Genomic DNA, 27687 nt, shown 5'->3' on the forward strand with positions numbered 1-27687 from the left:
AAGGTATTTTCATGGAGGGTGTTGTATGTGGTTGGAAACACTGTTTTTGCTATGCTGTTCTGAATGGGGTGGTTATAATTTGGGATGGAGTAAAGCGGAACTTCCACATGGGTGTGCTTGATTAACAACTGAGGAATGTGGAAAAGTGTTCTATTGAGGAGAGAACTTCAGCCCATCCAGGTATTTCCAGGATCTGGTCTAAAGGAATGACAGGTTGTTGGCTAGCCCAGGGCACCAGTGGAGCTCAGTTGGACCCTGAATGTAATTTATGATATGCAGAAATCGGCATGATGTTCTGGAAGGGACAGTAAACAGACACATCTTAGGCCAGCATTATCACAGGGATGCTGTCTGAGTGGGTCTCCTGAGGAAGACAGCTCGACACCAGCCCCCCGAAGGGGTGGTAGTGAGATGTAGACGGCTCACCACATAGAGGGAAGAGCCAGTGGACTCTGGCTCGTAACCTGAAACATGTTATTTATAAACAAGACCCTAAAGGGATTATTTGACCTGATAAAGGAATTTCAGTTCAGCCTGGGGAAGTTTTTGGTAGATTTCCCAGGAGACTTTCATTGGGTTTTACAGATACTTAGCAGCAGAAAGCATAGAAGGTCATAACAAATTACATGCAAAGTTGTTCTTGGTTTGTGATCACCTTCATGGAAGAATGTGTTTAGGATTCGCTTTTCCTTCCTTCCTTTTGATCTGCTGTTAAGGTATGAGAAAAAGTGTTAGGCTGTAAGTGACAAGAGTGTTTCAAGGAAGGAGTTGTCAGTTATACCAGAAACTGCTAAGGGGCCAAATAAAATAAGGACAGAATTCAGTGTTTGGAGAGGGCTGAGTTCACTGGTGATACTGACAGTGTGTCAGTGGCGTGGTGGGGACACAGGACTGACCGAGGTGAGTTCATGTTCAGAGGGGAGGGGAGGCAGGGGAGATTGAAAGTCTGGGTAGCTCTTTGGAGTCGTCTTGCTGGAACAGTTGTAGAAAAATGGAATGATAGATGGAGAGGCACGTAAGCTCTCAAAGGGAGACATTTTAAGAGGGGAGAGTACAGCATATTATTCTGCCAAGAATAATGCAGTAGACAGTTGAAAATGGGTAATTCCAGAGAGGGAAGAATTATAGAAACAAAATTCTTAATTGCATGTTAGTTGCTTATATTTTGTGGAAGTAACCTGCATCTTGTAGTATAATTAGCCTGTATTCTAAAGTCAGCTTTTAGACTGACAAGTTTAAGGAAAAAAAGGTACGTAATGGAAAATGAAAGAAAATGCAAAAAAAAAGCAGCAGATAAGGATCTAGGATTGACAATGAAACACAAACAAAAAAGTTTAGTAAAACTTGGGTTCCACTGAGAATTATAAAAATGATACCAGCATTAACATGAATATTTAAAATCAAATACTTCTCATTCATAATACATACTGGAATGTACAGAGTGGTTTAGAACAAAAGATAAATCCCAAATAATTTGTTGTTTAAAGACTTTTTTTTACATTTGAATATTAATAAGATACTGCATTTTAGAAATGCAAAATACTTAACCAAAACTTTTACTGAACCAAAACTTGGGTCTCTTCGCCTGCACACGTTAAAGCCAGTTTACTGACACTGGGTTGTGATGAAGGAAAGTGCAGCATTTGTTTTAAGATGCCAGACAAGGAGTCCCAGACAGCTAATGCTCCAAACGCCCGAACCTCCCCAATGGGTTTCAGCTAAGCATTTTTAAAGGCAAGATGAGGGAGAGGAGTCCCAGGGTATGTGATCAGCTCGTGCACAATTCTGATTGGTTGATGGTGACGTAATCGGGTGACGTCACAGGGCTTAACATTACCAATCCTTAGACAGTGGTAGGTCTGGGGGCTACATGCTCATGATCACTAGTAGTTAATTTCTTTTGGTGGGGGTTTTGACATCTATAAGACAGCCCAGGAAATGTGCATCAGGTACTTCAGAGAGGAGTTAAAGGGGAGGATATGGGGGAGGGGTCGGTCCCAGGAAGGCCCCCTGGGGCTCTACTCTGTTACATAATCAGTCAGTGAAAATCCAACTAAAGAGCTTAAAGAAAAAAAACAACAACTCATTTTCTCCCGCCCATTCCTGAGCTGGTCCTTCCTCCTTGTAGCTGGAAGACCAGTCTCACCTTGATGCTCAGGAATGAGGCCTGAGCAAGGGTGTGATTGACCGGTGGCTTTGGAACAGTCAGAACTGACAATCCTGGTGCAGGCAGCTGAGTATTTCACTGTTGCCCACTTTTTTTCCCTGACCACTAACCTGTTCTTATTATTTTGTGTAGATGGTCTGTTGGTCTTTTTTCTCCCCCTTTCCCCTTGTTGTCTTCTTAGCCACCCAAACTCACCAAATGTCCACGTTACTGTAATAAAAGCAACCGCCCAGAGGGAAGAGCTGACCTCTGGTTTCCTGTGCAGCCATGGTCTCTTTCATCCCAGTAACCCATCTGCCAAAATTTTACAAAACCTATTTATCACATCAAGACTTTTTATTGTAATGGTGTCCTACTCGAAAAATAACTTACTAACGTTAGTGCATTACTCCTGACTTAAAACATTTATGCAATTAGATCCTTGAGTTTAAAGTACTTCCCCTCCCCCTGACATATCTGACTAGAGCATGTGGTTACTGCTGTTAAGAAACCAGCAAGCCCATTTGGGCATGCAGTGTCTTTGGTCATCTCCTTAAAAGAGTGTTGTTTTCCTGTTATATTTAGATGACATGAAGAGTCCTCCAAAATTATACCTAATTCCCAGAGCACTCATTCAGGAATTTCAAAGGGACATGGCTGTGGACAAATTCTGAAATACACCCCATTTCTTCCCACAGGCTGTTGCTTTGCTCAGCCACCCCCAGGAAGAAGCCACAGTGTATTTTTAGTCCCGTGCCATTTATATTTGTGAGAGGAAGTATGGTCATCACGGTGGTTGCTGCAAAGCTGGCTGGAGGTTATGACTGTACCTCCTGACCACTGAATGCTGCTGGAGCTTGGCTCCCATGAAACTCTCATCCCAGATCTCCTGGGGTCTCCAAGTTTCTTCTGCTGTTGGCTTCCCCACTTGGTGATGTTCGTGATGTTTTCTTTCAGGTCCCGGTTCATTTTGTCACAGACTCACCTCTTCTGTCTACCTTACACATGATGGTCCTCTTTTAAGTTCACCAGTCGGTGGGATCCTGGTGTCATCTGTCTGTACGACCAGAATAGTCGGGGCAGCTGACCTGTGCTCATGTGCACAGCTGTCTTGGCTTCTTGAGTGACTGAACTACCTACCATAGTTTCCTTTGGTACATTTATTCTTCTCCTTATGCTTAAGTGTGATAAGTACTAGATACAGGTTCCTATTTTAAATCTGAATTTGGTATTTATTGACAAACCACCTAGCTACTCAATCTTTTGTTACTAATTAGCTTTTTAATGTTGCTTGTTGGGAAGCAGGACCTGACTGTGGCAGACTTTTGGCTTATTATTCTTGAATTTAGACTTTGATAGGACTTGAGTGTTTCACAACTATCATTATAAAACAAAGACAGGAACTTGTGAAATAGTGGGAAGGGTAGTCAGCCAATATTTATGAAAAACTGAATTTAAAATAGGAGTTCAAAATATGTTAGATGGTTCCGTTCCGTTGGTCATTTGTTACTTGTTTTTACCTGATTTTCAACAAGGACTAGAAACTCATCTGTATTTTTTCACTTTGGGGAATGCACAGAAAGTTGAAAAGATTCCACCAAAAATTGTTTGGTGTACGCTCTTGTTTATCTGAAATACCTGCAGTCTGTCAGTCCCTCTGGTTCATCTGGCATGGACTGGGTTCGTTCTAAAGTGTAATAACTAGCTCGAGAGAGGAGATGGAAATTACATGTATTGTTCTAGGAAAATTAGAAAAAAGAAAAGTTTAGGTAAGCTCCTTGTAGACTGTGAAATGTCAAGGAGTGAGTTTGCCTTTTCTCCCATGTACTTAAGTAGTAAATAAAAGTACCAAGCAAAAAAGAAAAGCAAAAGTTTGGACAGCAGAGGGGATGTGCATTGAAAGAAAGATGATAACTTCGTTCAGAGATAGATGTTACATAAGGAAGTAAAGATATAGACCAAAGACAAATCCATTCAGTAGGTAAAGTAGTGAAAGCAAGAGGTTAACCAAATGGACTTTGTGTTCATTCTGCTATAAAGTGATACCTAGCACACAATTATTATTTGTTAGGACAAGTTCCTCCTGTAATAAAATGGTCTAATGTATCTTTAAATAGATACATGCTTAATGTGATATATTACTAATATAGTATTTAATCTAGTCTCTACGTTCATTTTTTACTGCACCTGAAAAGTTTTCTCTGGTAATATTTAGCACATTGAACGTTAACATATTGGGTTTTGAAATATCTCTCCTTCCTCCGTAGTTTCCCTTTTTAAGAACAAATTTTTTCTCTCCTGAAATAATGTTCTACCTAAATTTAAAGCCTCTAATTTCAAATAGTACAAATGCTGGCTGTTGTGCTGCAAGAAAATTCTTATTTTACATATTAGATTGTAGATATTTATAGAATTATTTTGATGAAATTTGATGTATACAGTCATTGCGAGAACCCTTTGGTTATTGGATGAATGTATCTATATATATAGAGAGATACGTACCTATATCTAGTATATCAATATTGATAGAGATTTTTTTTTTTTGCAAATAGGCATTTTACCCAGTGACTCTTAAGACCTAGAAGGATCAAATGAAAGAAGGAAGAATATAAGATCCAAGAGGGAAACTCGGTCTTAGAATCATTGCCAGCACTGTTTTAAATTGGCTTTTTAATTATTTACAACCCTCTGGCTCTGGTTTTCTGTTCCCTGTTTTTTTTGTGCTCCGTTAACAATAATTCTTTTTCTATTCCAAGCTATGTTACTATTTTCTCAGCTCCTTCTCTCTGCCTGTTTTCCATTGGTAATGGAGAATTTGATTAACTGTGCTTCCACTTTGTGTTCTTTGGAAAAGAACAAATTGATATTTGTCTTTCTATCTAATAAATAAAAGAGGAGCTACCAATTTACAGAGTAATAATCACACACTCTGTCTTTCCTGCAGCCACTTTCTGTGGGGGAAATGCTACGTTGATCATTGGCCAGTTGTCTGTGTTTTTCATGGCCAGGTGGCTTCACCATCTTTTTTCTTCTGTTTATTAGTTCATTTATTCAACAAATGTTTTATGGACCAATTATATGGCCAGGAATGTCATGATGGCAATTTTTTAAGATAACTTCTCTTAAAAGCTAGCTGTGGTTTACAATACACTAAAACGATACTGTTCACACTGTGAGTCATTTTCCTGTTGGTGAATCTTGAAATCAGTTTATTAGCTCATAACTAGCATTTTAAAGAAATTAAATAGGATGGATTAGATTAAAAAATATATGAGAGCATCACGCTAGTAAGTCTTATTACATCATTAAACTTTTGTTTAGTAACCTATGCATGCAAATGCAGTACTGTGCGTGTCTATGTGCAGGCGGATTGTCATATTGAAATATATATTTATTACTGTGATTCCTTCCCAGAGACTATGTGGAATTATCTCACCTTTAATGCAGATTCTTTCCTTTTCCTTTCTCCATCTTCCTCCTTTCTTCATCTCCCTCTCAAAGTACCTGTTTTTGGTTCCACCTTCTTTTCTCTGCCTTCTCGTTCCTCCATTTTCTGTCTTCTTTCTTCTCCCAGGCATCCTTCTGTATCTCCTTCCTCCTGTCACCATTCTACCTTTTCTTGAGTATTGATTCTTCTTTCTCTTCTATATCCAACCAAATCCAGAAGGGATGTATTATAGAACTAAACACCCTATGTTGAACATGACAGCCCTTGTACTGCCATCTAGTGGCTGAATTTTAAAATAGTGTGAACTGAAAGAGTGGGAGGAACTTTTACATATAGTCTAGTTACTAATTTATTCTCTAATTGCTCTGTATTTGCCCAGCTAGTTTAGGATTGTCAGGGAGTGCAGTGCATATGCCCTTTTAAAGTAAAATGGGACCATGAATTTGAAACCTAACTTACCTACTTTGTTTTTAGGGCTCCAGAACATGAAATATTTAAAACAACAAAACAAAACAAAACAAAGCAAAACAAAAACAAAAACAAAAACAAAAACAAAACAGACTGCATTTAACCTGGACCAGAAAGAAGAAGCATCACCTCTATACACTTTTCCCATTTCCCATCCTGCACATTTATATGTGAATTCTGTTTAGTAGAAACAAAATACTACTTTCTGTATATCTGTGCTTAGTTTTGTTTTGTTTTTGTACCATGGATTATGTTTGTTGGGTAAATGGAGGCATATATATGCCAACTTGTGAACTATGAACAAGTGTTATGGAAGGTCACAGAGGGAAAAAATGGAAGAGAAATAGAGTTATGTCTTGGGACAGCAAGAATATCAGAGGACAGAAAATAGGAGAATTTGGTAAAACCAATAACTGGCAGTAGCCTTCAAAGAATTCATCTGAGAACTGCCTTCTCAATAGCTTAGGAATTCGGAAAAGCTCAGTCGAAATAGAGTAGAATTAGAAAGATATTTCCATGGTATATGGGCTTCTCAGTTAGGTGGTGAGGGAAGGACCTAGCAGGACTTGGGTGACCTACAGTGAACGTAAACTCCTCTGTTGACAAAAACTCTAGTTGCTTATATAAGGCAGCATATATGATTATAAATCCTCACTCCTAGGATAAAATAGGCTGGCATCTCCCCAAACCCATCCAGGCCTCATTAGCTAATGTTTTCTCAGCACATTGCATTGTGCCTGACACTGGTAAATGTTCATTAAATGTTGACTGAATGAAGAGATAAATGAACAAATGAATGAATGAAGGCAGGCGCAGTGTTTTGTAAGAGATGTGCAGATAGAATGCTACGGCCACTGCTGGTCTCCAGTCCTAAATCCTCACCATGAAAAGAAGTTGTCCTTGTAGAGGGAAGTAGAAGAAGCAACAACATAAAATGAAAACCAGCAGGGTCCTTGCATCCTCGTAATCTGTCTCCTACTACCTCTCCTCCGAGTCTGCAGCCATCCCACTAAAGATGTCCCGTGTCCCAGATGCCATTTCCATGGCTTTGCATGATGACAACTCTCCCTTTATCCATGTAGTTTCCTTTTCCTGGGCGGTCCTTTGTTTCTCTGACAAAAGACCTGGTACAAATGCCTTCTTTGCTGGAAAGGCACAAAACAAATTTTAAGGCAGGTTATGTCATATATAAACATATACATAGATATATATGAAGTGTATTTTCTTGGCTCCTTATATTAGGCTCAAATATATTATATATATGATATAAAATTCTATTACAGTATATCTATATCATGGCCTTACTGCCTTGTCCAGTGTCTGGCACACAATGATCAATGTGCAGAATGCATGAACATCATTTCCAAAGCCGTCACTCTTGAATGTCAGTGTGCCATCTGTAACTCCCCGGTGTTTTTCAGTGTATTGTTTCTGCTGTTTCCTGAGTTTGTTTTATTTCATAGTACTTAACTATTGAAGAATAATATTTTGTGGTACATAATAGATGCTTGATGTGATTTAGGTTTTAATAGTTTCTGGAGTTGAACCCCTGTGGGTGAGAAATTTTCTTACAGCTTCCAAACCATCTTAATGAAAAGATATTGCTGTATGAAAATTACAGCCAGTTCTTATTTATTCTCTGACGCTCAGGTAAAATACTTTACCTGTGAAACTAGGGTAAATAATGGCTTTGATTGGATCCAGACAATTAATAAGAGTCTGTGAGGTTTCTTATATAATAGTAATGCCAATATCATTTCCCAGTCAGGGTGAAACAAATTATGTCTCCCATCCCACTGCAGTTAACTGCGTCAGCATCATGGTTCCATAAAATCTCAATAAAATCTGAAAACTGTGGAGTATGGATAATCCCACTATAAATTGTAATAAAAATTACCTCTCCAGACTCTATATTCTCTCCATTAAGTTCATAGACACTGTCTCTTTGTACATAAAGTTTTATGAAATAAATCGACCTGTTCTCCTGTCCTTACCAGATAGGAAGCTGTTTTGATTTAAAAGCTGATAACGGTACAATCAGTTTTTGGTGTTTGCAGTGCATTTTAAAAACATAAATTTCATCTAACAAACCTTAAGTAGAAGGAAAATGCTACTTTCATTTTCACTGTGTAGTGAACATCTCTTGGTGAGAAAGAATAAATGACATTTTTACCGTTGTGGGCCCGTTTGTTGCAGCCATAAAACACAGATTTCCTTTCCTTCCACCAAAGTCTAATCTTAAAGGTATATTAAGCATACCTAAGCACCAGTCTAAAACAGCTTTGTCTGAATTGTTTCGTATCTTCTGCGTTTAGAAGAAATTGTCAATTCCGTGATTGCATTTTTGTCTCTGTGCTAAATCCAAGGGCTCCCTAATCATCTCTGGCATGGCCTTTGTCAGGAGTGGGTGTTCTAAATCAGTCCTCTGTAAACACAGAGCCCTTTAAAACAGAGGGAGCCTTCCGGAGACTGAGGTTGTAAATCCCCAAAGAACGCAAATTAGACTCTGGAGGAAGTCATATGTTATAATGCAGGGAGAGTAGGTAGCATTTGAGGTGGAAGTTAAAGAAGCCTAAAGCTTTGCTCCTCAGACTAGGCAGACGTGTTCCAGACGAGGAAAGAGTGAACAGTGAGGGCAGAGAATGAAGGGTGCACAGAGAATGAAGGACAGGGTAGCTTTACTGAATCATGGGCTATCAAGGCACTCACACCCGCACACAGCATAGGATGTAAAACATGTATTGCGTGCATGGTTGTCTACTATGAATTACTTACAGGAGGGGACCTGAAAACAGAAAGCCTTTTAACTCTTAGTTTAGATACACTTCTTACCTTCTTGTGAATATGATTTTCCTGCTGTGCATAGAGAGGAAATAGTGAAGAAAAATGGCAAAAGAAAAACAGAGGAGAGGAATAGCTCTCAATTTTTATTTTTATAACTGGAGTCCCCTAAAATGTTAACCTCAGTAGATTTTTTACGTATTCCCACTAGCCAAAAAAATTTGTGTTGCATATCACCGTCTATAATTTTCCTTAGTTAAAAGAAAAGAGATCTCCTGATTTTGTATTACCAACCTACAGGTGCTCGAGCCCCCCCCCCCCCAACCTGAGATTACCATCTGCCAACCCCCCTGCCCAAATTAGGAAACTCCTTTTATCTGTAGGTACACTAAGGGCAAGAAAGTGGCAGCTCACAAAGAAGGTGTCAAATTATTATTAAAATAAGAACTTGAAAAATCACAGCAAGGTCTTTTGGGATTGGAGTAAATAGGCTTACACAGCTCTTTAGTCCTTGGAGATAATACTTTATTACAGTGTAATAATTGCTTTTGAAATAATGACCATTAGGAATGAAGGAAAGGCTAAATTATGGGCAGTCTATTTGAAGTAGGAGACCAAGTATGTAATAAATCTTATAAATATATTTATTAAAAATCATTTACGTAATTAACCTTTATTGAATGCTTATATGTTCTTTGTGTTCTATATACATCATCTTTAAGTCTTACAGTATAACCAGTGTATAAATATTATTGCCTGTCTATTACAGATAAGAAAACTGAGGCTCCTGGAACGTCCTCTATTCTTTGTAAGGTCACAGCTTATTAGTGGGAGAGCCCTGGATAAAATCAAAACTTTTTAATCCTTTGCCATACTTGGGCTTGATGCTTAAAAATGTATGCCCTAGTTATCTAGAGAATTTGTCAGCATTAAATAGCCCAATCGCCTATTCCCTCAAAATAGACACATTGTATTTTCAAATCATTTTATTTTGGCCAAGGTTTGAAATTTATATATGAAATCTATCTATCTATAAAACCAAGTATATAAATGAACAGCACGAGGTAATTCCATGTTGCTAAATACTGGCGTTATGGTACCATATTATGCGTTTCCATTTCTCCAGCATCTTGCAGCATTAAAAACAACAGCCTCAAGCTGTAGGTTAACATTTCCTAGGTATAGGGAAATTTTGTCAAAGCGTGGTTCACTGAGTTTCAGAGATCAACATCTGTGTCATTTTTAGACATATCTGGTCCCTGCCTGGAGCTCTCTTGAGCAGGGAGTTGGTGAGACAGGCGTATACAACACAGACTTGCCTGTTCTGTCTTACCTCGTTCTGGCAGTAGTTATTTTCTGAAAAACACAAGGGGAGAAACCACAAAATAAAAATACAGCCAGCGTTTATTATTACCATTATAATTATATTTATTTTTCTTAGATTAATGAGTTCAATAAAATTCTGAGCATTAGCCAATAGCTAATAATCATTATAACATTACAGTTTTAGAATTATCCTAGCTTATATAGCAGATGTTCAGAAATGCCTTCTTCAAGAATTGGGAAATAAATTCCATTAAAGTGTGTTTGGTTGTAGAGAACTGCTTCATAGTAAGAGCTAACATTTTCCAGTTTTTGTGTCAGTTTCTCTTCAGAGTCTCATACAGTATTTTTCTGTGTGTTTGTAGTTCTGTTACTATTTTAGGAAGTTTATCAAAGAGTAGAGTATCTTGTATGTCTTCCCAAACTGACTGGCATCATGATATGTGGTAGTTATTTTCCAACATATTCTTGATGTCATGGTTATCATGGAGCATGAACCGTTTCTCATCTAACAAGTGGGCACTAACAGCTGAGAGCCCACTTCGTGGCATCGTTGTGCCATTGGTATGATCTACAGTAATCAAGGTGCTGCAACATCCAATCACGTGTTTTCTTATCTCATCATCCATCCACCTTGCAAGTGGGGCAACTTATTAACCGACCGATTTCTCTCCTTCCTTGGCCAATTGTGATCCTTTTTTATGTTAATCACCATAATAAGCCCCTCACCTTTAAAAAGTCGACCCCTTTCCGACTGTAACTGAAACTAGTTTTAACTGTACGATTTTGCATGATGTGCTGTAAGTGAACGGTTACATTTCCAGTCTGCAAGTCCAAATAAGCCACTGAATGGTTTATAGCCATTGTTCAGTGTTGCACTCTGTTTTTAATTATGATTAACATTGAGAATAGAACTATTCCTGGTAACAGTAGGAGTAATGCATCACAGACTCAGATTCGACTTGTTAACGCTATTTACCCCATACCTCATTCCAGAGATAATACAAGGAATAGCAGCTGTATTGTTACTAATATTGCCGGTGGGTGCTTTACTTAGGGAGCCTTGCTTATTTGTGAAGTACAGGATGCAGTGGCCATCTCACATCTGGGCGTATTAGAGGCTGCCCAGAGAAGATCTCGGTACTGCACCTTATTTATTCCTGTATATATAAATGCAGATTCATGAGACATGCATGTATGTATATTCATATTTTAAAATGATACCACCTAGGAACTGTTGCACTTGATAAACTAAATGAAATTAGTTGACTCATTATATAAACTTCTTGAATATTATTCCCTACGTTGTACCATTTAAATAGGGAAAAAGTCTTCATATTTGTTATTAAATGAATATGATGATTATAATAACCATTCATTTCCTTTTTTGCTTTCTTATTCTTTTACCAAAACTTAATAAAACTTGAACCACCAGATTAAAAAAAATTTTTTTTTAGTATTCAAGCCCTTTTTTTTTAACCTTTTGTCTTACCCAGGAATTGTCCAGTGTATTCCTTTCCATTCACTTTTTCATTAGATTAATGCACAGTTATGATTCAGCCACATGGTCAATGCCCAGGCAGTGCCCACAAGAAGCTCATAGTCACATGGTAAAGGAGGCAGGAGACTGTGTTGAGAAGAGTGCTGTAGTACAGGTGAGCACAGACCCACAGAGGTAGGTCACAGAGGAGCACAAAGCTCAGTGGTTGGAAGGGGTGGTTGTGACTTCAGGAGAGGGGTTTTCCTCAGATGGGAGTGTTACTAACATTATCCACATTGATGAGGAAGGAAAGGCAGTTAAAAAAAAAAAAAAGATGCAATGTCCTGGAAATACGAAAGAGCATAGTGCATCCTGGTGGGAAGGTGGATAATACAGAAAGATAGGTTGGTCTGGTTCAAATGAGGGTGTTCATAAGAAGTGGAAATGAGGCTCCAGGAGTGTCCATGGATCTGGTCATCATAGGCCTTGTGTGCCAAGCTATGGAGTCTGTGTTTACTGAATGCCACAGGGATACACAGAAAGCTCATAAGTAGATGGGAGTAACATGGTAATACTCAAATCTGTGGATGAAGGACTGAACATAGTGAACATAAAGGAAAGGAGAACCGTTAGGAGGCTGTTTAAGGAAGCCAGGTAAAAATTCCTAAAGGCCAGTGCAGAGGCAGTATGAATAGAAATCTGATGGGCAGAACTCAGTTCCCAAATGGATGTCCAGGATGAAGGAAAAAAATAAATCTAGGATAATTCCCAGGTTTTGCTTTCACAACTGAAACATGTTGAGCAAATTCGATGGGAGAATAGATGGATTGAAAGATTGTACTGATAATTGTACTAAGAAAACAAGGCAAAGTAGAAAAATTAACAGAAACAGGAAATGTTAAGAGCATGAACTGAAGTGTTCCAGCATTTATCTTAAAGGACTTCTATAAAATAAGAATAGATAGACTTCGATATTCGGAGAAGCAATATTCAGAGGAATGTCTGGGAAATTTGGAAAATTAAGGGATGTCAGAAATCTTAGAACATAGACAAATCAGTAAAAATAAACCCACATCTAGACACATAGCGGTGAAATCATCAAGCATGAGTCATAAAGAAACTCTCCAAAGGTTTTCTACAAAGGAATTAAAGAAAGACAGAAACCATCAACAACAACAGATGTCAGAAAGCAGAATGTAGTCTTTTCAAAGGCCCGAGTGAGGGATCCTAGAATCCTGCTCTCAACAAAAGTCAGTTCAACTGCCAGTAAAATAAAGAAACTTTCAAGCATAGATTAAGAATTTACCGCCCACACAAATCTGCTGAAGAACTAAAGGGTGTATTTTTGAAAGAAGAAAACCCGAAAGGGTAAGTGAGCTTAGAACTGGTTTTAAAATATAGATAAATAATCTGCACAAAGAAATCAATTTTAATTAACTCTTGACAGTAAAATATGTACCAAAATATTGAACTATAAAGAAAAAGAACACGGACAAGGTGGGAATGTTCACTGGGTAGTTGGAGTGTGCTGGTTTCTTCTGGTGTTTGGGAGAATAGATATATGACTTTAGACTTTAGAAGAATTTTAAGTGATAAGAATATAAATAAAATCTCAAATGTAATGTTAAGTGAAAATAAATTGTAGAACATGACATCATTATATACAGTTTTTAAAGGGCAGAACTGCATTTGTTACTATTCATTGATACACAGAGAGTTAAAGCATTAAAACTTAGGTACACCAGGACACAGTGGAAAAGGGAGACAAACGCGAAAAAATAGTCAACTCTTTCTGTGGTATTTTACTTTTTTTTAATGATCTGAAAGAAATATTGTAAATGTTAAAGTTTTTTTTTTTCAGTCTTTTGGGAGGATAGATAGGTGATCATTATATAGGTGTGTGGAATTTCTTAAATAAAAATGACATAAAGGAAAAGCTGTAAATAATTTAACTTAATTTTATAAGCAAGTGTATGAGAACAAATACTGGGTCCTATGTGAAGGGGCTCTTTGTATTTTATCTTTACGTCGAAGATGGTTGGATGTGAGAGACGATGGATGGAAACAGTGTTCAGGGTCTGGAGTGACTGGAGGAGCGAGAGGGATGAGTACTGAATAGCTGTGTTGGTCCTTGATATCTTGTTTAATTGATAACGTAGACGTGGTGGACACACAGGAAGATCTTGATTACTAGCACATGAACTTGCGTGGATTATAACGAGCCATCTGGGCTTGGCCTCAGGGACAGCCAATGCTTAGTGCTAAAGGGGCGACTTGGCAGCTCTGGTTAAGGAAATCAGGGTCGATGACATTCAGAATGCATGCTGTTAGAACACTAATAAATATCACTGGCCTTACCAGTAAAAAATCTGTTTTACTTTATTACTATATTCAAAGAAAATGCAATCCAACATTTGTGTTTGTTCAACACCTAAACATACTGACCTCAAGCACTACACTGTCTTCCATTTGTCTAGGAGAGTCCAAGTCCTCATCCTCCACTGTAGCCTTGACCTCCTTCTCCTCACAGAACCAAGGTGGGCTTTCATAAAGAAGTAGGTGTAAAGTCAGGTGAAAGTGAAGAGAGCCAGAAAGCTAAGTGCATGCCTTCCGTGCCCTCTCCCAGTGCAGCGTGTGTCATACTAGAGTTCTCAAGGTGCTTGTTGCACCTGGCCTGTCTCTAGGCAGAAGTACAACTTTGACCTTGTTCTTGGAGTCATTTCTGGAGCCAGGGCTAGGGTCTGTGTGGACTCCTTCCCTGACCTTGCTCGAGGCTGGAGTCCCTGGGCTCAGAAAGGGGTCTGTGCAGATGAGTCCCAAAGTAGTGACTGTACCTGAAGCCAAAGGAAATCATGGTTCCATTTCTAGATGGTAGGGATCTCACTGGCACTCTCAGAAGGCTCGGTAATTTATCATCCCCAAGGGGGACTTTTAGCAGAGCATCAAAAAAAATCTCTTTAAAAACAGACAAACCCCCAAGGATTGATGGGAACTGATAGAATTGTCCTTTCTTAGAAAAGCATACCAAGCAAAGAATTGATATGGAAAACACCTTTCATCTGGTTTTACAGAGCAAATACTTCTCTTTGCAGTTTGCATAAAATGAGGATGTGAGCAAACACAGCCTTCAACCTAGATTGAAACAAAGGGAAAAATGTATCAATACTTGCTTTTTCGTCCAAAGATATTTACAGGTCATTTTTGAATAGCTGTTCACTGCAAATTAGGACGATGCCAAGCAGTTCACGGCAAGGAGAAGACTTAGTACGGACACTTGCCCTCATAAAGAAAAATTACACTCCGTGTAATTGGCATTGATGGATGTAACATCTAAGATTTCGGCTTTTCATAAGTGTTCCCAGAAGTCCATTATGTAGTCCTTATATTGTGCGAAACTTTTTCTAACAAGTCACGTGAATGGGGGAGTCAGTGCAGGAGTGAACCTCCGAATGACAGGACCCATCTCAGTGGTGCTCTGCTCTCAGCCTGTGACCCACACAATAAGCTAGTGAGTTGTTGGGGGAAGAGGCATATGGGGGAGGGGGTGTAAATTGCCAGTTAAATGAGAAAGAAAACTTTAATAAAAAATTTTTTTTAATGTGATGTAAGAGTGTGCACAGGAGGTGTATAACTCTGAATGGAAATGTATTACAGGCTGCAAGGACAGGTGTAGCCATACCCTAAGCCGAGGGAGGGGATTTTTAAGAAGAGGCTGGAAGTGAAAGTGAAGAGGGATAACGCGCAGTCCTGAGAGCTGTAGAGAGGTCCAGCGGCACACGTCAATCACTCACAAACGCGAGGATCTTTAATAGTCTTGGGAACATATCCTCCAGAATTCCGAAGGCCTGCTGTATGTCTGAGAGAATGCATTAAACCACTATTACATTTTATGACTTTTAATCTAGCAGGTTTAAATGTATTGTAAAATGAGACACAGGGAGCAAAGAGGGGTGAAGACAACAGTACCATTGATTCTAAACGTGCCATGGTGCGTGATTAGTTTTATGTGCCAACATTTTTAAGCCTTTTTACTTTGAAACTAGCCAAGAACCATTCTGTAGTAAGTCATTTACATGCCAACTAGCTATACATAGCGCAGCCAATATAGGAACAGAATTATTAAGTCCAAGGTAGATTGTCTGCCTTTTCTTAAATATTTCTAAGCACCTTCTATTTAAGTCGAAGATCACGATTCAGTGGTACTTAAAATCATTGCAGAAGATCTCGATCTATTTCTTTCATGGTTCAACTCTACCCAGTCTACAAAACAGAAGACACAGATAGAGCAGAATAACCAACTAAGTGAAATAAGAAAATTGAAAGGCCATAGATTAATGCCTAAAATCATCTTCTAGAAATATCTGTGCCTTACAGATGAAAATGACTTTGATGATCTCACTATTCACCATATGTACTCACCAGAAATTCACTTTATTATTAAGTCTTTTAAATCATCTCTGCCTAAGGTGGATTCAGTTTTGAATAAATCAGTTGGAGCTGGTTAAGCTTGGGTTCTGAGCAATTGCAGTGAATCGACAAAATGGAAACATAGTGGGAACAGTGGAGTAGTGATATCCTAGAAGACCCCTGAGGTTCAGGGCTCTTGGCTGACTCTGGAGAGTTAATAGGGTTAGTGTAAGCGTAGTGTAAAATCCCACTTATTAATGGAAAAGTTTATGAACTCTTTTTAATCACAAGTCTTTGGTGCGCTAAGGCATGCTTCCAGTGAACACAGGACAATTGTAAATCTGTGTTTGTTTTCTTTTTATAAATAAGGAAAATCGTTTTAGTCATGATTCTTTAGAAAAATGAAACCCTGATTGCTTTTTTGGTCATCTCAACAAACATTAATTTTAAGCTATATTTTAAATAATCGAATTCCTTCATTCCTTCATTACAGTACAGTTTCCAAGCGGTAACTTATAGAAATGATAAGTATGTTGAAGTATTTAAAATATTTTCCTGAAAGGAAAGAAAAGCCTGGCAAATGTAATTTAGCTAAAAAGTGAATAAAATTATGAACATTTTCATTCCCATGTTATCCCTTGGCCTACTCCAACCAAAATAAGTCATTATCCAAGACTTCCCAGAGTAATAGAAATTTAATGATTGTGACTTTTCCCCTACAAATGTTAGTATTAGAAATAACCCAGGATGTAATTTTTAAAATAAAATATGAAATAGATACTTTTATCATTATATTTCAGAATCTTTTGCCAACTGGGAACTACTGTGATCATTTTAAATAGAGCTCTGCATTTATTACCATTGTCTTCAGTAAATACTGCTTTTTATTGTGTGCATGGGAATGTAATCAACATGGTCTTCCCTTTTCAAGGAGCAGACAGAATGAAGAAGGGACATAAAATAAATACATGCTTAAGTATAATTCAAAATGTAAAGTGTGAAAGTGCCATAAAAATATATAAATACAAAATATGGGTATTTTTTAGAAAGGAAGTTTTACATTTTTGTTGGAAAATGAAAGGAAGGTTCATGAAGAAGGCACCATTCTGTAGGAAGGGTGTAGATTTTTGTTGACTGAATTGTGGGCGGAAGGGAACAGCCGTGTGTAGCTGGGTTAAGGGGCTTTGGAGAGAAGACTCATTGAGTTCTGAAGGAAAAATAAACTGTAGAGCTTAGGGAGGGCAGCTGAACCTCATTTGTTGGGTGGTGGGAAAAAAAGGCTTTCAGGTAAGGAATGGTTTGATGTAAGTCTTGCATTCATTTAATCCCTAGAGAAATATTGTATGAAACAAATGTATGTAGCAGTACTTTGAGGAAGTTTGTTGAGAAGCAGTATGAAAGGAAGGGAAGGGGCTCCAGAAAAATTGTAGGGTAAAAGCAGTAGCAGTTAGCAGCTGGTTTAATGATGGGGACACGTGAAATGATGAGAGCTTTGAACCTGGGTGACCAGGAGAACAATGAGTCTGTTAAATTGAGACTTGAAAGAAAAATAGGACTGGAGTTTGAAATGACTTGTGGAGTAGGGTGCTGGAAATATAAATATAAATAAGCTGGAGTTGAGGGCAAAGTTTAGAGCTGGGAGCATGGATTTGGCATTCATCCCTTCTGAGACCAGTCATTGAAGTTGTAGAGATTGTGGAATAGCGTAGAATTACTGAGAAGCTCACCAATAAAGAGAGACAGAAGGGAGCGGTTAGGGAGTGGATTCTGGAGGAGAAACAACCATTTAGGTGTATGCAGAGAGACGAGGTGAAGAAGGTAAGAGGGAGAAAGACCCAAGAGAACTCAACGGTCTACAACGGAGTCAGCAAATGCTTTCTCTAAAAGACCAGATTGGTGGGGGAGGGTATAGCTCAGTGGTAGAATGCAGTGCTTAGCATGCATGAAGTCCTGGGTTCAAGCCCCAGTGCCTCCATTAAGAAATAAATAAGTAAGCAAACCTAACTGCCTCCCCTCCAAACAAGCACAAAGTTTAAAAAATCAACTATACTTCAATTAAAAAATGTTTTAATTAAAAAAAAATAAATAAAAGACCAGATGGTATTTTATGGCAAGCCTAATGGTTTCTGGGACAAGTACTTGGCTCTGCCATTGTAACCCTAAAATAGCCAGAAACAAAATAATGAGAATGGTGGAATAAAACTTAATTTACAAAGGCAGGTGACTAGGCCTACAAGCCTTAGTGTGCCCATCTCTGAAATCAAAGGAGGAGAGAGATTTAAGAAAACGCCGGAAATGACAATGAAGAGAGAAAACCAACAGTCTTAAGAGCTGCTGAGAGGTCCAGTGGCATTGTAACTGAGAAGGGGACCTTGCACTAGGGGATTATAAGAACATGTGAGGTTATTTCTTCATATAATGGGAGCAGAAGCCATTACACTGTCAAGTGTTTAGATAGGAATTGGGGGGAAAAAATGAATTAATTGCATATTGTATCTACACTGAACCAATGCCCCAGATTTACATAATTGATGGGATTTTTTAAATCTTCATTGGGGTTTATAGAGACAATCACCATTGGTACCGTGTAGAGGCAGTCTCATTGGCAGTAACCAAAGTAAAGGAAGTAAGAAATCGAGCATAGTGGAAGCTGGTTCTAATCTTGGAGTCCACCATCCTTTGAATCAGGCTTCATTATGAATTCTTCTCTCATCACATATCTTGATATGCCAGAAGAATCAAATATATATTTGAGCAACTAATACTCTGAAACCAAATGAGGTCAAAATATAGTACGAAGAGCATGCTTTATTGCCCTTCAGATAATAAAGTCCTGAGTTTCAGTTGGCCACTCTGTGTGCAGCCCGCATGAGGTGACCAAAGAGAAGAAAGCTCATGCAGTTTTTAGGGAATATTAATATTAATGTCACTGACGATTCTCATGCATGTATCTCCATCCAGATCTTCCCCTGTGCTCTTATAGCCAGGGTGATCCTTGTCAAATGACATAATTCGGATCATGCCATTCTTTTGCTTAATCCTGTCTAGTGGCTTCCTTTCCCACCCAGAACAAAACTGAAAATCCTTACATTGGCTGTCAGGGCCTCCCTGCACACCTCATCTGTCTGGCCTCAATCACTGGGCTTTCCCTTGCTCAGCTTCAGCAGTCGTCTCCTTGCAGGTGCTCAGACACGTAAAACCTCCCACCTCACAGCCTTTGTACCTACTGTTTACTCTGCCTGGAATGTCCCACCTTCACCCACTCAAAACAATAAGCCACATCTGCAAGCCTCCCTCATCTCCTGCAGGTCCTGACTCAGACGTCATCCTTTCCATGAGGACTTCCGGGCCACCCTCTCTAAAATGGTCTACCTACGTTTCAGCAACTCCCTCCTTCCCTTCTGTGCTTTATTTATCTGACAGAGATTCAGAGGATGTGGTTTTCTTATTTATTTTCTTTTTGTTATCTGTCTCCCCCCAGTGTGAAAGCAGGATTTTTTATGTACCTTATTCTCTACTCCCTCCCCAGCACCTAGAAGAGTGCTTCGTACCTCATAGGTGCCCAGTGAATATCTGTGGACTGAATACAGATCCTCCTTGACATATGATGGGGCTACATCCCAGAAAACCCACCGTAAGTTGAAGAGACCTTAAGTCAAAAATGCATTTAATACACCTTACCTCCTGAACATCATAGCTTCGCCTAGCCTATCTTAAACGTGCTCAGAGCATTTACATCCCTGCTTTTGGTCAGAATCATTGCACACAAAGCCAACTTTCTAATAAAGCGTTGAATAGCTCATGTAATGTATTGGATGCTGTACTGAAAGTGAAAACCAGAGTGGTTTTAAGTGTGTGGGTTGTTCACAGCCGTGATCACGGGGCTGACCGGGGGCTGGCTGCCCTGCACGGCGCCACAAGAGTGTGCTAGGGCACATTGCTAGCCCAGGAAAAGATCAAAGTTCAAAATCCGAAGTATAGTTTCTGATGAATGCGTATCGCTTTTGCTCCATTGTCAAGTTGAAAAATCATAAGTTAAACACTCGTAAGTCGGGGATTGTTTGGATTTAGAGAAGTAGAGGATTTATATATTATACTACATATTCTGTGGTAGTATTTTCGGTTTAGGAACAATTAAAAAGAAAACGGCCTAATTTGAATAAGTCTGGGAGAAGATGAGGGATTTACAAATAGTATTATATAAGGGACGGTTGAAGTGGTACTAAACTTACTGCCAGGGTAAGACAGAATGATGGTTGACTGCCAAGTGCCAGACGGGGTCCTAAATGCTTTGCATATATTGTCTCGTTTACTCCTCACAGAGGCAATGGCAGGAGAAGAAACTGGGATTTAGTGGTGGGAAGTCAATTGCCCAAGACTGGATGGCTGCAGGTGACAAGTGGCAGGGCCAGAAGTCACACCCATGTTGTGTGAAGCCAGAGCCATGTTTTTATTCTAAAGGAACACCGCGACTGTCCTTTTGGGAGCTGTTCCTACACAGAAGGTGCTGGAGGAGGACTTCCACTCTGTGATGCTAGGAATTCTTCCCCCACACTTTCACTTTCTATCCCCACCCCCCGATCCTCAGCTGCCCTTATTTCTAGTAGAAAGCAGCAGCCCTCCTGGAAACCGTGGTTTCTCTAACTGGGGCACCATTCAGCCTTGGCAGAGCGGGCAATGAGGGCACCTGCAGGTGGCAGGCAGCCTGTCAGCCACCGACAGAGGAAGAGGGAGGCTGATAGCAGGGCACCCGCCCCCACCCAGCTGCCTCACACCCCTTCCATCTGCACACCCTTTGCCCCTCCAGCCCTGATGGGCCGAGGTCAAGGGGATAGAATCATTCCTTCTGAATAGGAAATGTTAGCCTGTAAGTTTCCATGTATGTTCAAAGATGGCTGTATTGTACACATTAAATATGGTGACTTATGGGAAAACTTCCTTTCCTTGAAGAGTAGCTGAACTGGCCAGTTCATTTCTAAGGAAGTTAGAAGAACACCCAAGCTGAGGTGGGGGGCACTGATGCCGCTCTGTCTGTCAGTCCACTGGTATGGGGCGGGGGGCAGGCGAGGAGGGGGAGGAGCAATGTTGAACTGTCTTCAGTTGAGTTCTGAAGAGGCAGACATAGGAAACACAGTTTTGGGTAACTGCATGCCTGGAGGTCTATGCATAAGAGCCTCCTGTGAACTGTGAACTTGGGGAGAAAAGCTTTGTTCACTGGAACAGTAATTCCAGCTGATGGCCCCTTCCTGTAGAAGCTTGCCTGAAGCATGGCCGAGGATCAAAGACAATGCTTCTAAAGACAAAATACCTCTAAATACATTTTGCATATTTGGGATTAAGAAGTAAAATGAACTTATTTACAAAACAGCAGACGCACAGACATAGAAAACAAACTTGTGGTTACAAGGGGGAGGGGAAGGGTGGAGAGATAAATTGGGAGTTCGAGATTTGCAGATACTACCATATGTAACTACTATATATAAAATAGATGAACAAGGTCTTACTGTATAGCACAGGGAACTATATTCAGTACCTTGTAATAGCTTATAATGAAAAAGAACATGAAAAAAATATATGTATATAACTGAATCACTCTGCTGTACACCAGAAATTAACACAACATTGTAAACCCACTCAATTAAAAAACAACAAAAAAAGAAGCGAATAATGTAAAATAATGTATGGTATTTGTCTTCCAGTATTATATTAAGAGCCCACTTAAATTTATGTCATTTAAGGCCAAATTACCTCTTGGGAGGAGAAGAGAGCACGTGATAGGCTGACTGTAACTGTAGCAGAAGTTCGTCCACATCATTGCCAGGAAATCACTGGAAGGAGCTGGGAGAGGAACATGGTACATTGATTTTGTATAGCTTTGTAACAAAACACCCCCAAATTTAGTATATTGAAATAGCAACTATTATATTTGCTCTTAGTTCTGAGAGTCAAAAATATAGAATGAGGGGAGGGTATAACTCAGTGGTAGAGGATGTGCTTAGCATGCACGAGGTCCTGGGTTCAATCCCCAGCACCTCCATGAAAAAATAAATGTAATTACTTCCTCCCTCCAAAAAAAGTAGGAAAAAAAAAGTTTAAAAATATGTAATGGGTTTACCTGGGCAGTTCTCACGCTAGTCACTTCTATGACCATGGTCATCTGGTGATTGGAATGTGTCCAGTACGCCACAAATGACAGCAAGTCGTCTAGCCAAGTCCAGAGCCGCTGTGGGAAGCAGCCACACAAGAGCATGAATACAGGGAGACAACTCCTTGAGGTGACCTTTATAGTTACAGGTGACCATAGGCGGGTGTTTGAAAGTCAGAATAAATAGGTTCAACCGCAGGTTTGGGGTTTCTGCCCTTAATCTTCCCAGGATTTTCACATGGAGTGAAGCTCACATGGTGTCCCCAAGTGCCTCAACTCAAGAATGACACTTCCATCAGCAATGAATTGGAGTACCCAAAACTGTCATCCCTTTTTCACTTAATAGGAACAAACTCTCAGATGTAAATTCTTATTCGATGCTTACAAATCATCTCCTGCTCTCTTGCTTGGAGAAGTAGGGATGTTTTTGGTTCTGGTGCCCATTTAACTCCTTTTTCTCCGAATGGGAACCCCAAAGAATTGGAGTTTCCTAAAGGAGCCAAGAAACTGAAGGACTGACGGAGGTTAACTAGGGTAGATGTCCCTACCCTACATTTAATAAAAATAGAGTGGAATTATGCAAGTATGCAGATAAGCTAATCATCTGACCTAATCAGCAATGCAAATTTTAAAAAGCTTTTCTAATTACTTCCTCGACTTGGCTGAAGGTATGGGTAAGAAGAGTTTTCCAGCATGGTGGTAGCAGATGTATTTCATAATATTTATTGAAAATATTGGAAAGAAATCCTCAATTATAATGTTCCTGAAAAGTACATCAAAAAAGATGGCATATTTAACATATTTTAAACTTCCATTAAGATGTAAACATAACAGAATTCGGATGATCAGCCCTCACACCAGTTATCTGGCATCTTTCATCAGCCTGACTTTATCTTTCAGAGCCACATTGCTTATTGGTTAACTGCCTGTCTCTTCCTTGAGTTGTGTTACTTACCTATGAGCGCTGTGGTTGTCTTGATTAAAATGGGACCACCAGAACATTCTTTTTTCTTTGGCTGTTTGTTAATTTGGTGTCTTGGCAAAGGAGTCTCAGTGCGTGATGTTTTAAGAACTTTATATGTTAGATTGTAGATGTTTACAGGTGTAACACCACACACTACGTGATTTGGAAGCCTAGATAGGTCATTTTCTTGGCTGAATTTGAGTAGTTATGAACGACTCTTAAAGGAATCATTCTGTAATGGGATTGCCCCAAAGGAAACTATCTGTGAATTCTGGGGTGAGATGCCTGTATCATCCCTGTGTCCTGGGTTACTTGAGTGCTGATTGTCCATCTTTGCCTTCCACTCTGTGAGCTATTCATTATCTTTCCAGTACATTCATTTACTATAAGTTAGCCTGAGCCAGTTTCTGTTGCTTGCAACCAAAATAAATTTTAAATGATCTGATGCTTTTCAGTGCCTTTGGAATGACAGAGTGCTTAAGTAGCTCTCTTGTTATTGGATGGTTCTAGAACTGGTTACTTTACAGAGTTTCTCCAACATCCACCTCTTAGGGAATCTTCTCTGGAGATCAGATGGAAAAGAAACAGTCTTACCATGTGGTACAAAGACAACATCCAAGCACTCTTAATGAGCGTCACAGCATAATTCCTGGCATTTGAGGAAGCAAGTGTTGTATTTGTGGAAGTTGTGAGTGCTGAGGCATGTGACAGTGAGTTGTTTTATTTGAGGATAGAACCAGCAAATATGGATAATCCAACATGTAATTTAATTTCTTTGCTAGTAACTTTGAACCTAGAACATAGTCATGCAATTGGAAGTCATCAGATATAACAACTTTGTGTTAAAACTCATAAATCTCTAGATTAGAGTTTCTCAACCTGGTGCTATGGACATTTTAGACTGGTTAATTCTTTGCCATGGGGGAGTGACTGTCCTGTGTATCGTGGGATATCTAGCAGCATCCTTGGCAGAAGCATCTTCCTCCCCTCAAGTTGTGACAAATTAGTTTGTCTCTAGACATTGCCAGATGTCTCTTGGGGGTCAGATTTGCCCTCACTAAAGGACCACTGCTTTAGATTACTTTAATTATATTCTCTTTCACTTAAGCAACATTTACCAAGCACTTCCTTTATTCAGAGTACATTTTGGTGTGTTTATACTTACAGGCAGGATGTATGTCAGGTACACTAGCACATAAAAGTTCCTTCCTAGCCAAGGTTAAGTTAGAAGCATGTCAAAACTCTCTATGTATATAGTTTTTCTACTCATGTTATAAATATTAGGTAGAATCATAAGAAATTGCCTTTTGTGGGTAAAAACAATGGGAAAATACCACGATTTCCCTGTGGAAATATAACACATGATACCTAACACATGATAAACCAAACACATGATAAACACTAACAAAAAAAAAAAAAAGATTTGAGGGAAAAAAATGAAATTGGAAATATACCCAAATGTCACTGTAACCGTGATTTTAAGTGCACTTTGCTTTTCTTTGCAACTAGTGGTGGTTTTAGAAATCTTAACATGGACAGGTTTGAAGAGCAGGACTCTGGTTCGAGCTGGCCGAGGGTTGAAGTCGTGAATTTTAACAATGCAATTATGTAGCTAGTGCTGCACATTTAACTTAGAAGGTGTGCGTATTTGGTGCTTGAGGTGAGGGCTGATGGAAATTCCAGGCAGTGGATGCTAAAGCTGGTCTTGAGAAGAATGAGGTGGAAGTGAAATCTATTTTTTTTAATTTGCATTAATATGTTCAGTGTTGATGGTAATTCTCTCATTTGAAAGAATCAGATGGTCTCAATCAACAGAGATCAGAACATAGGGCTTTTTTCGCTTTGGCAAGTTTGCAGTGGGAGGAGAATCTTTTCTAGAGATGCCTTTTTGGAAAATGAGATCAGGATGGAGACGAAGGGCGCTTTCCAGTGCCTATGAATACATTTAGAATGCTGCTACTTCTGTCATTTTCCTGCACTCAGATCCACTTAGAGCAGCAGAGAATGGGAGACCAGGACTCACCGAAGTATGAAAAGTACCTAAACATTTATGTGAGTCTTGTAAACCTTGTTCTTCTTTCAGCTTACGATGAGCGCTATAAGCAACTACAGCCGTCTCTCCCTCCTGCTCCGCCTTCCGGCGAAAGTGCTAACGTGCAGCAAAATGACCAGAACTCTGGCAGCAGAAGCAGAAGCGAAGAGGCCAGAGGGTTGATCAGGAACTCACGAGCTACCTAATCAGCTTCTGACCCCTCAGAAGTTGGTAGTAGTATTTATGGGTTGTACAGGTTCTGTTCTGTCATCATCCCCTGAAACTACTGAGAGCTGATGGAGGTTTTGTAAATCAGACGGATGAGGGAAAAGAGCCAGTGAGCGCTCAGTACACACAATCCATCGCTTTCACTAACTCTCGGGATCACTGGAGAATTCCATGTGTGTGACATACACCGAAGAGACATTCCATGCTTGATGTTGGTCCAGGACAAGGTTAACTTTCTGCACACTAATTGTAATTCATTATATATGCCTTTTTTCCCCAGCACAAATGGACCCCCGAGGCCTATCTCCCAGACAGAGTAAAAGTGACAGTGATGATGATGACCTGCCAAATGTGACCTTAGATAGCGTTAATGAAACTGGATCTACGGCCCTTTCCATAGCCAGAGCAGTACAAGAGTAAGTATCACATTCTCAGGATGAAATAAGAATTGCCAAGGTGTTCAATGGATGATGGAAACAGTAGCATCTCCTGTTCCCCAGACATGTCATTCTAGCTCTGGTCGGGCGCACGTGTCAGCATCTTCCAGGTCGGCCTTGTGTTCTTTGGGAGGAGATTAGGGGAAACGTGGAGTGTTTTTGCATCATTGAAAATTTGTGTTTTGAACAGAAATGAGATTTCTTTGTTAATACTTCCCGCCTCTTCTCCTTTACTCTGAAAAAAAAATTGTTCTTTTTTAAATGTCACTATCCAATTATCATCATTATCATTAATCATATAGAACAGTCAAGAGAAATAAAGTGTGACAAGCATTATTGTCTTGTGTTGATAGGATAGTACAGAGTAGCTTTTTTTGAAATTTTAAATTTGGAAGATAATATGTTACCCCTTTGAAAAATTCAAATCATATGTAATTTTTAAAGGGATCTTTTCCTCTCCTTTAACTGTGACTCAGGGTTAGATTTTAGCCCTTGTTTATTGAAAAGAGCAGCTTTTTCATCATTGTCAGTTTTGTGTCTAGAATTGAACTTATGACTAGTCCATGTATATTTTTTCTCTAGCATAATTTTTAATAATATAATCTTAAAGAAGAGGAGGATTTAAATTAAGCCACAGTTACTGCCGACACACAAGTTAATTAACATTTAAATGATCTTAGTTACCTCCCATATATTAATTATTTTTTCCCAAATATTGACTAAATGTCTACTCTGTTTCATGCATTTCGTCTTGAAATTTAAAAAAATAACTAGGGCATTTTAGAATTTAATGCATGTGTGTGTGTGTGTTTGTAAAATGAATAATATATCTATGTTATGTAGGTAATATGTATAATATATTTACATTACATGTGTGTGTATATACACAAATATATGTGATATAATAGAGGAAATAGGGTATAGTGAATCTACTGAAATTTGCAATCAAAGATTTGGATTTAAATTCACATTCAAGCTCTTAATAGCTGTGTGACTTCTGGCAAGTTAAATAACCACTCTGAGATGTTTCTTCATTTGTAGTAAGAAAGAATACTTACCTTACAGGACCATTATGAGAGCGTGATGAAGTTACAAAGCATAAAAAGTGAATTGCAAAGTTTTGACACATGGAAAGCTCAAGAAATGGTGAAATTAGTATTATTATTAGTGATTGTAGTAACAGTAATAGTAAGTGTGGAGGATAAGTCCATGACAACCAGAAAATACAAGTATTGCAAGTGTCATTATGCTGAGTTTACAAATGAAGACACCGAGGGTCAGAGAAGTCCAGTGACTTGTCCAAAGTCATAATAATAAGTGGCAACAAGACAAAGGTTAGGACTTCTAGCTCTTGAAACATATCTTTTTCTAAGAGTGCCTGTAATGTCTGTTACCAATCATTTTCTTCCACTGGAACATTTCTAAAAACACTTTTCTCTCCCATTTGTTCAAATAACTGGTTGTAGTAACTTAGATTCTCCAAGGCCAACATTAACCCATGGCAGGCTTGGCTCTGAGTCAGAGGGTTGGCTGAAACCCTGTTTAAGGGCTGGCGTGCCACATCGCCGGTCCAGTGGTCAGCCTAGCCCTTGTGGTTTCGTGAGAGCTGAATCTTAAGATCAAAGATTCCATGTTCTTACCTGTAAAATGAGGCTAAATGATGACAAGGTTTGATTCTGAGGTAAATCATAAGTTTCGTAGACATTCTAATCACATTGTTTTCCTGCATCATTATAATACATATATAATTCATGGGTGCATGTATTATAGATATGTGCTTCTTTTAATTCAAACTTTAAAGTTTGGCACTGTGATGACTAACATCTAA

The 27687-nt window shown here is 39.1% G+C and overlaps 1 protein-coding gene across 15 annotated transcripts in view; it reads left to right on the forward strand.

Moving 5' to 3' along the window:
• The window catches only part of KLF12 (KLF transcription factor 12), a 507694-nt gene that overhangs the window by 380232 nt on the left and 99775 nt on the right, over positions 1 to 27687 (forward strand). For all 15 annotated transcript variants that reach the window (XM_031466116.2, XM_064493092.1, XM_010978786.3 and 12 more), the window contains one exon: positions 25703 to 25838. In XM_031466116.2, the coding sequence (XP_031321976.1) occupies positions 25703 to 25838 (136 nt within the window). The remainder of the gene's footprint in view (positions 1 to 25702; positions 25839 to 27687) is intronic.

Source organism: Camelus dromedarius, chromosome 13 (genome assembly GCF_036321535.1).
Source record: "Camelus dromedarius isolate mCamDro1 chromosome 13, mCamDro1.pat, whole genome shotgun sequence".
Taxonomy (NCBI): Eukaryota; Metazoa; Chordata; class Mammalia; order Artiodactyla; family Camelidae; genus Camelus; species Camelus dromedarius.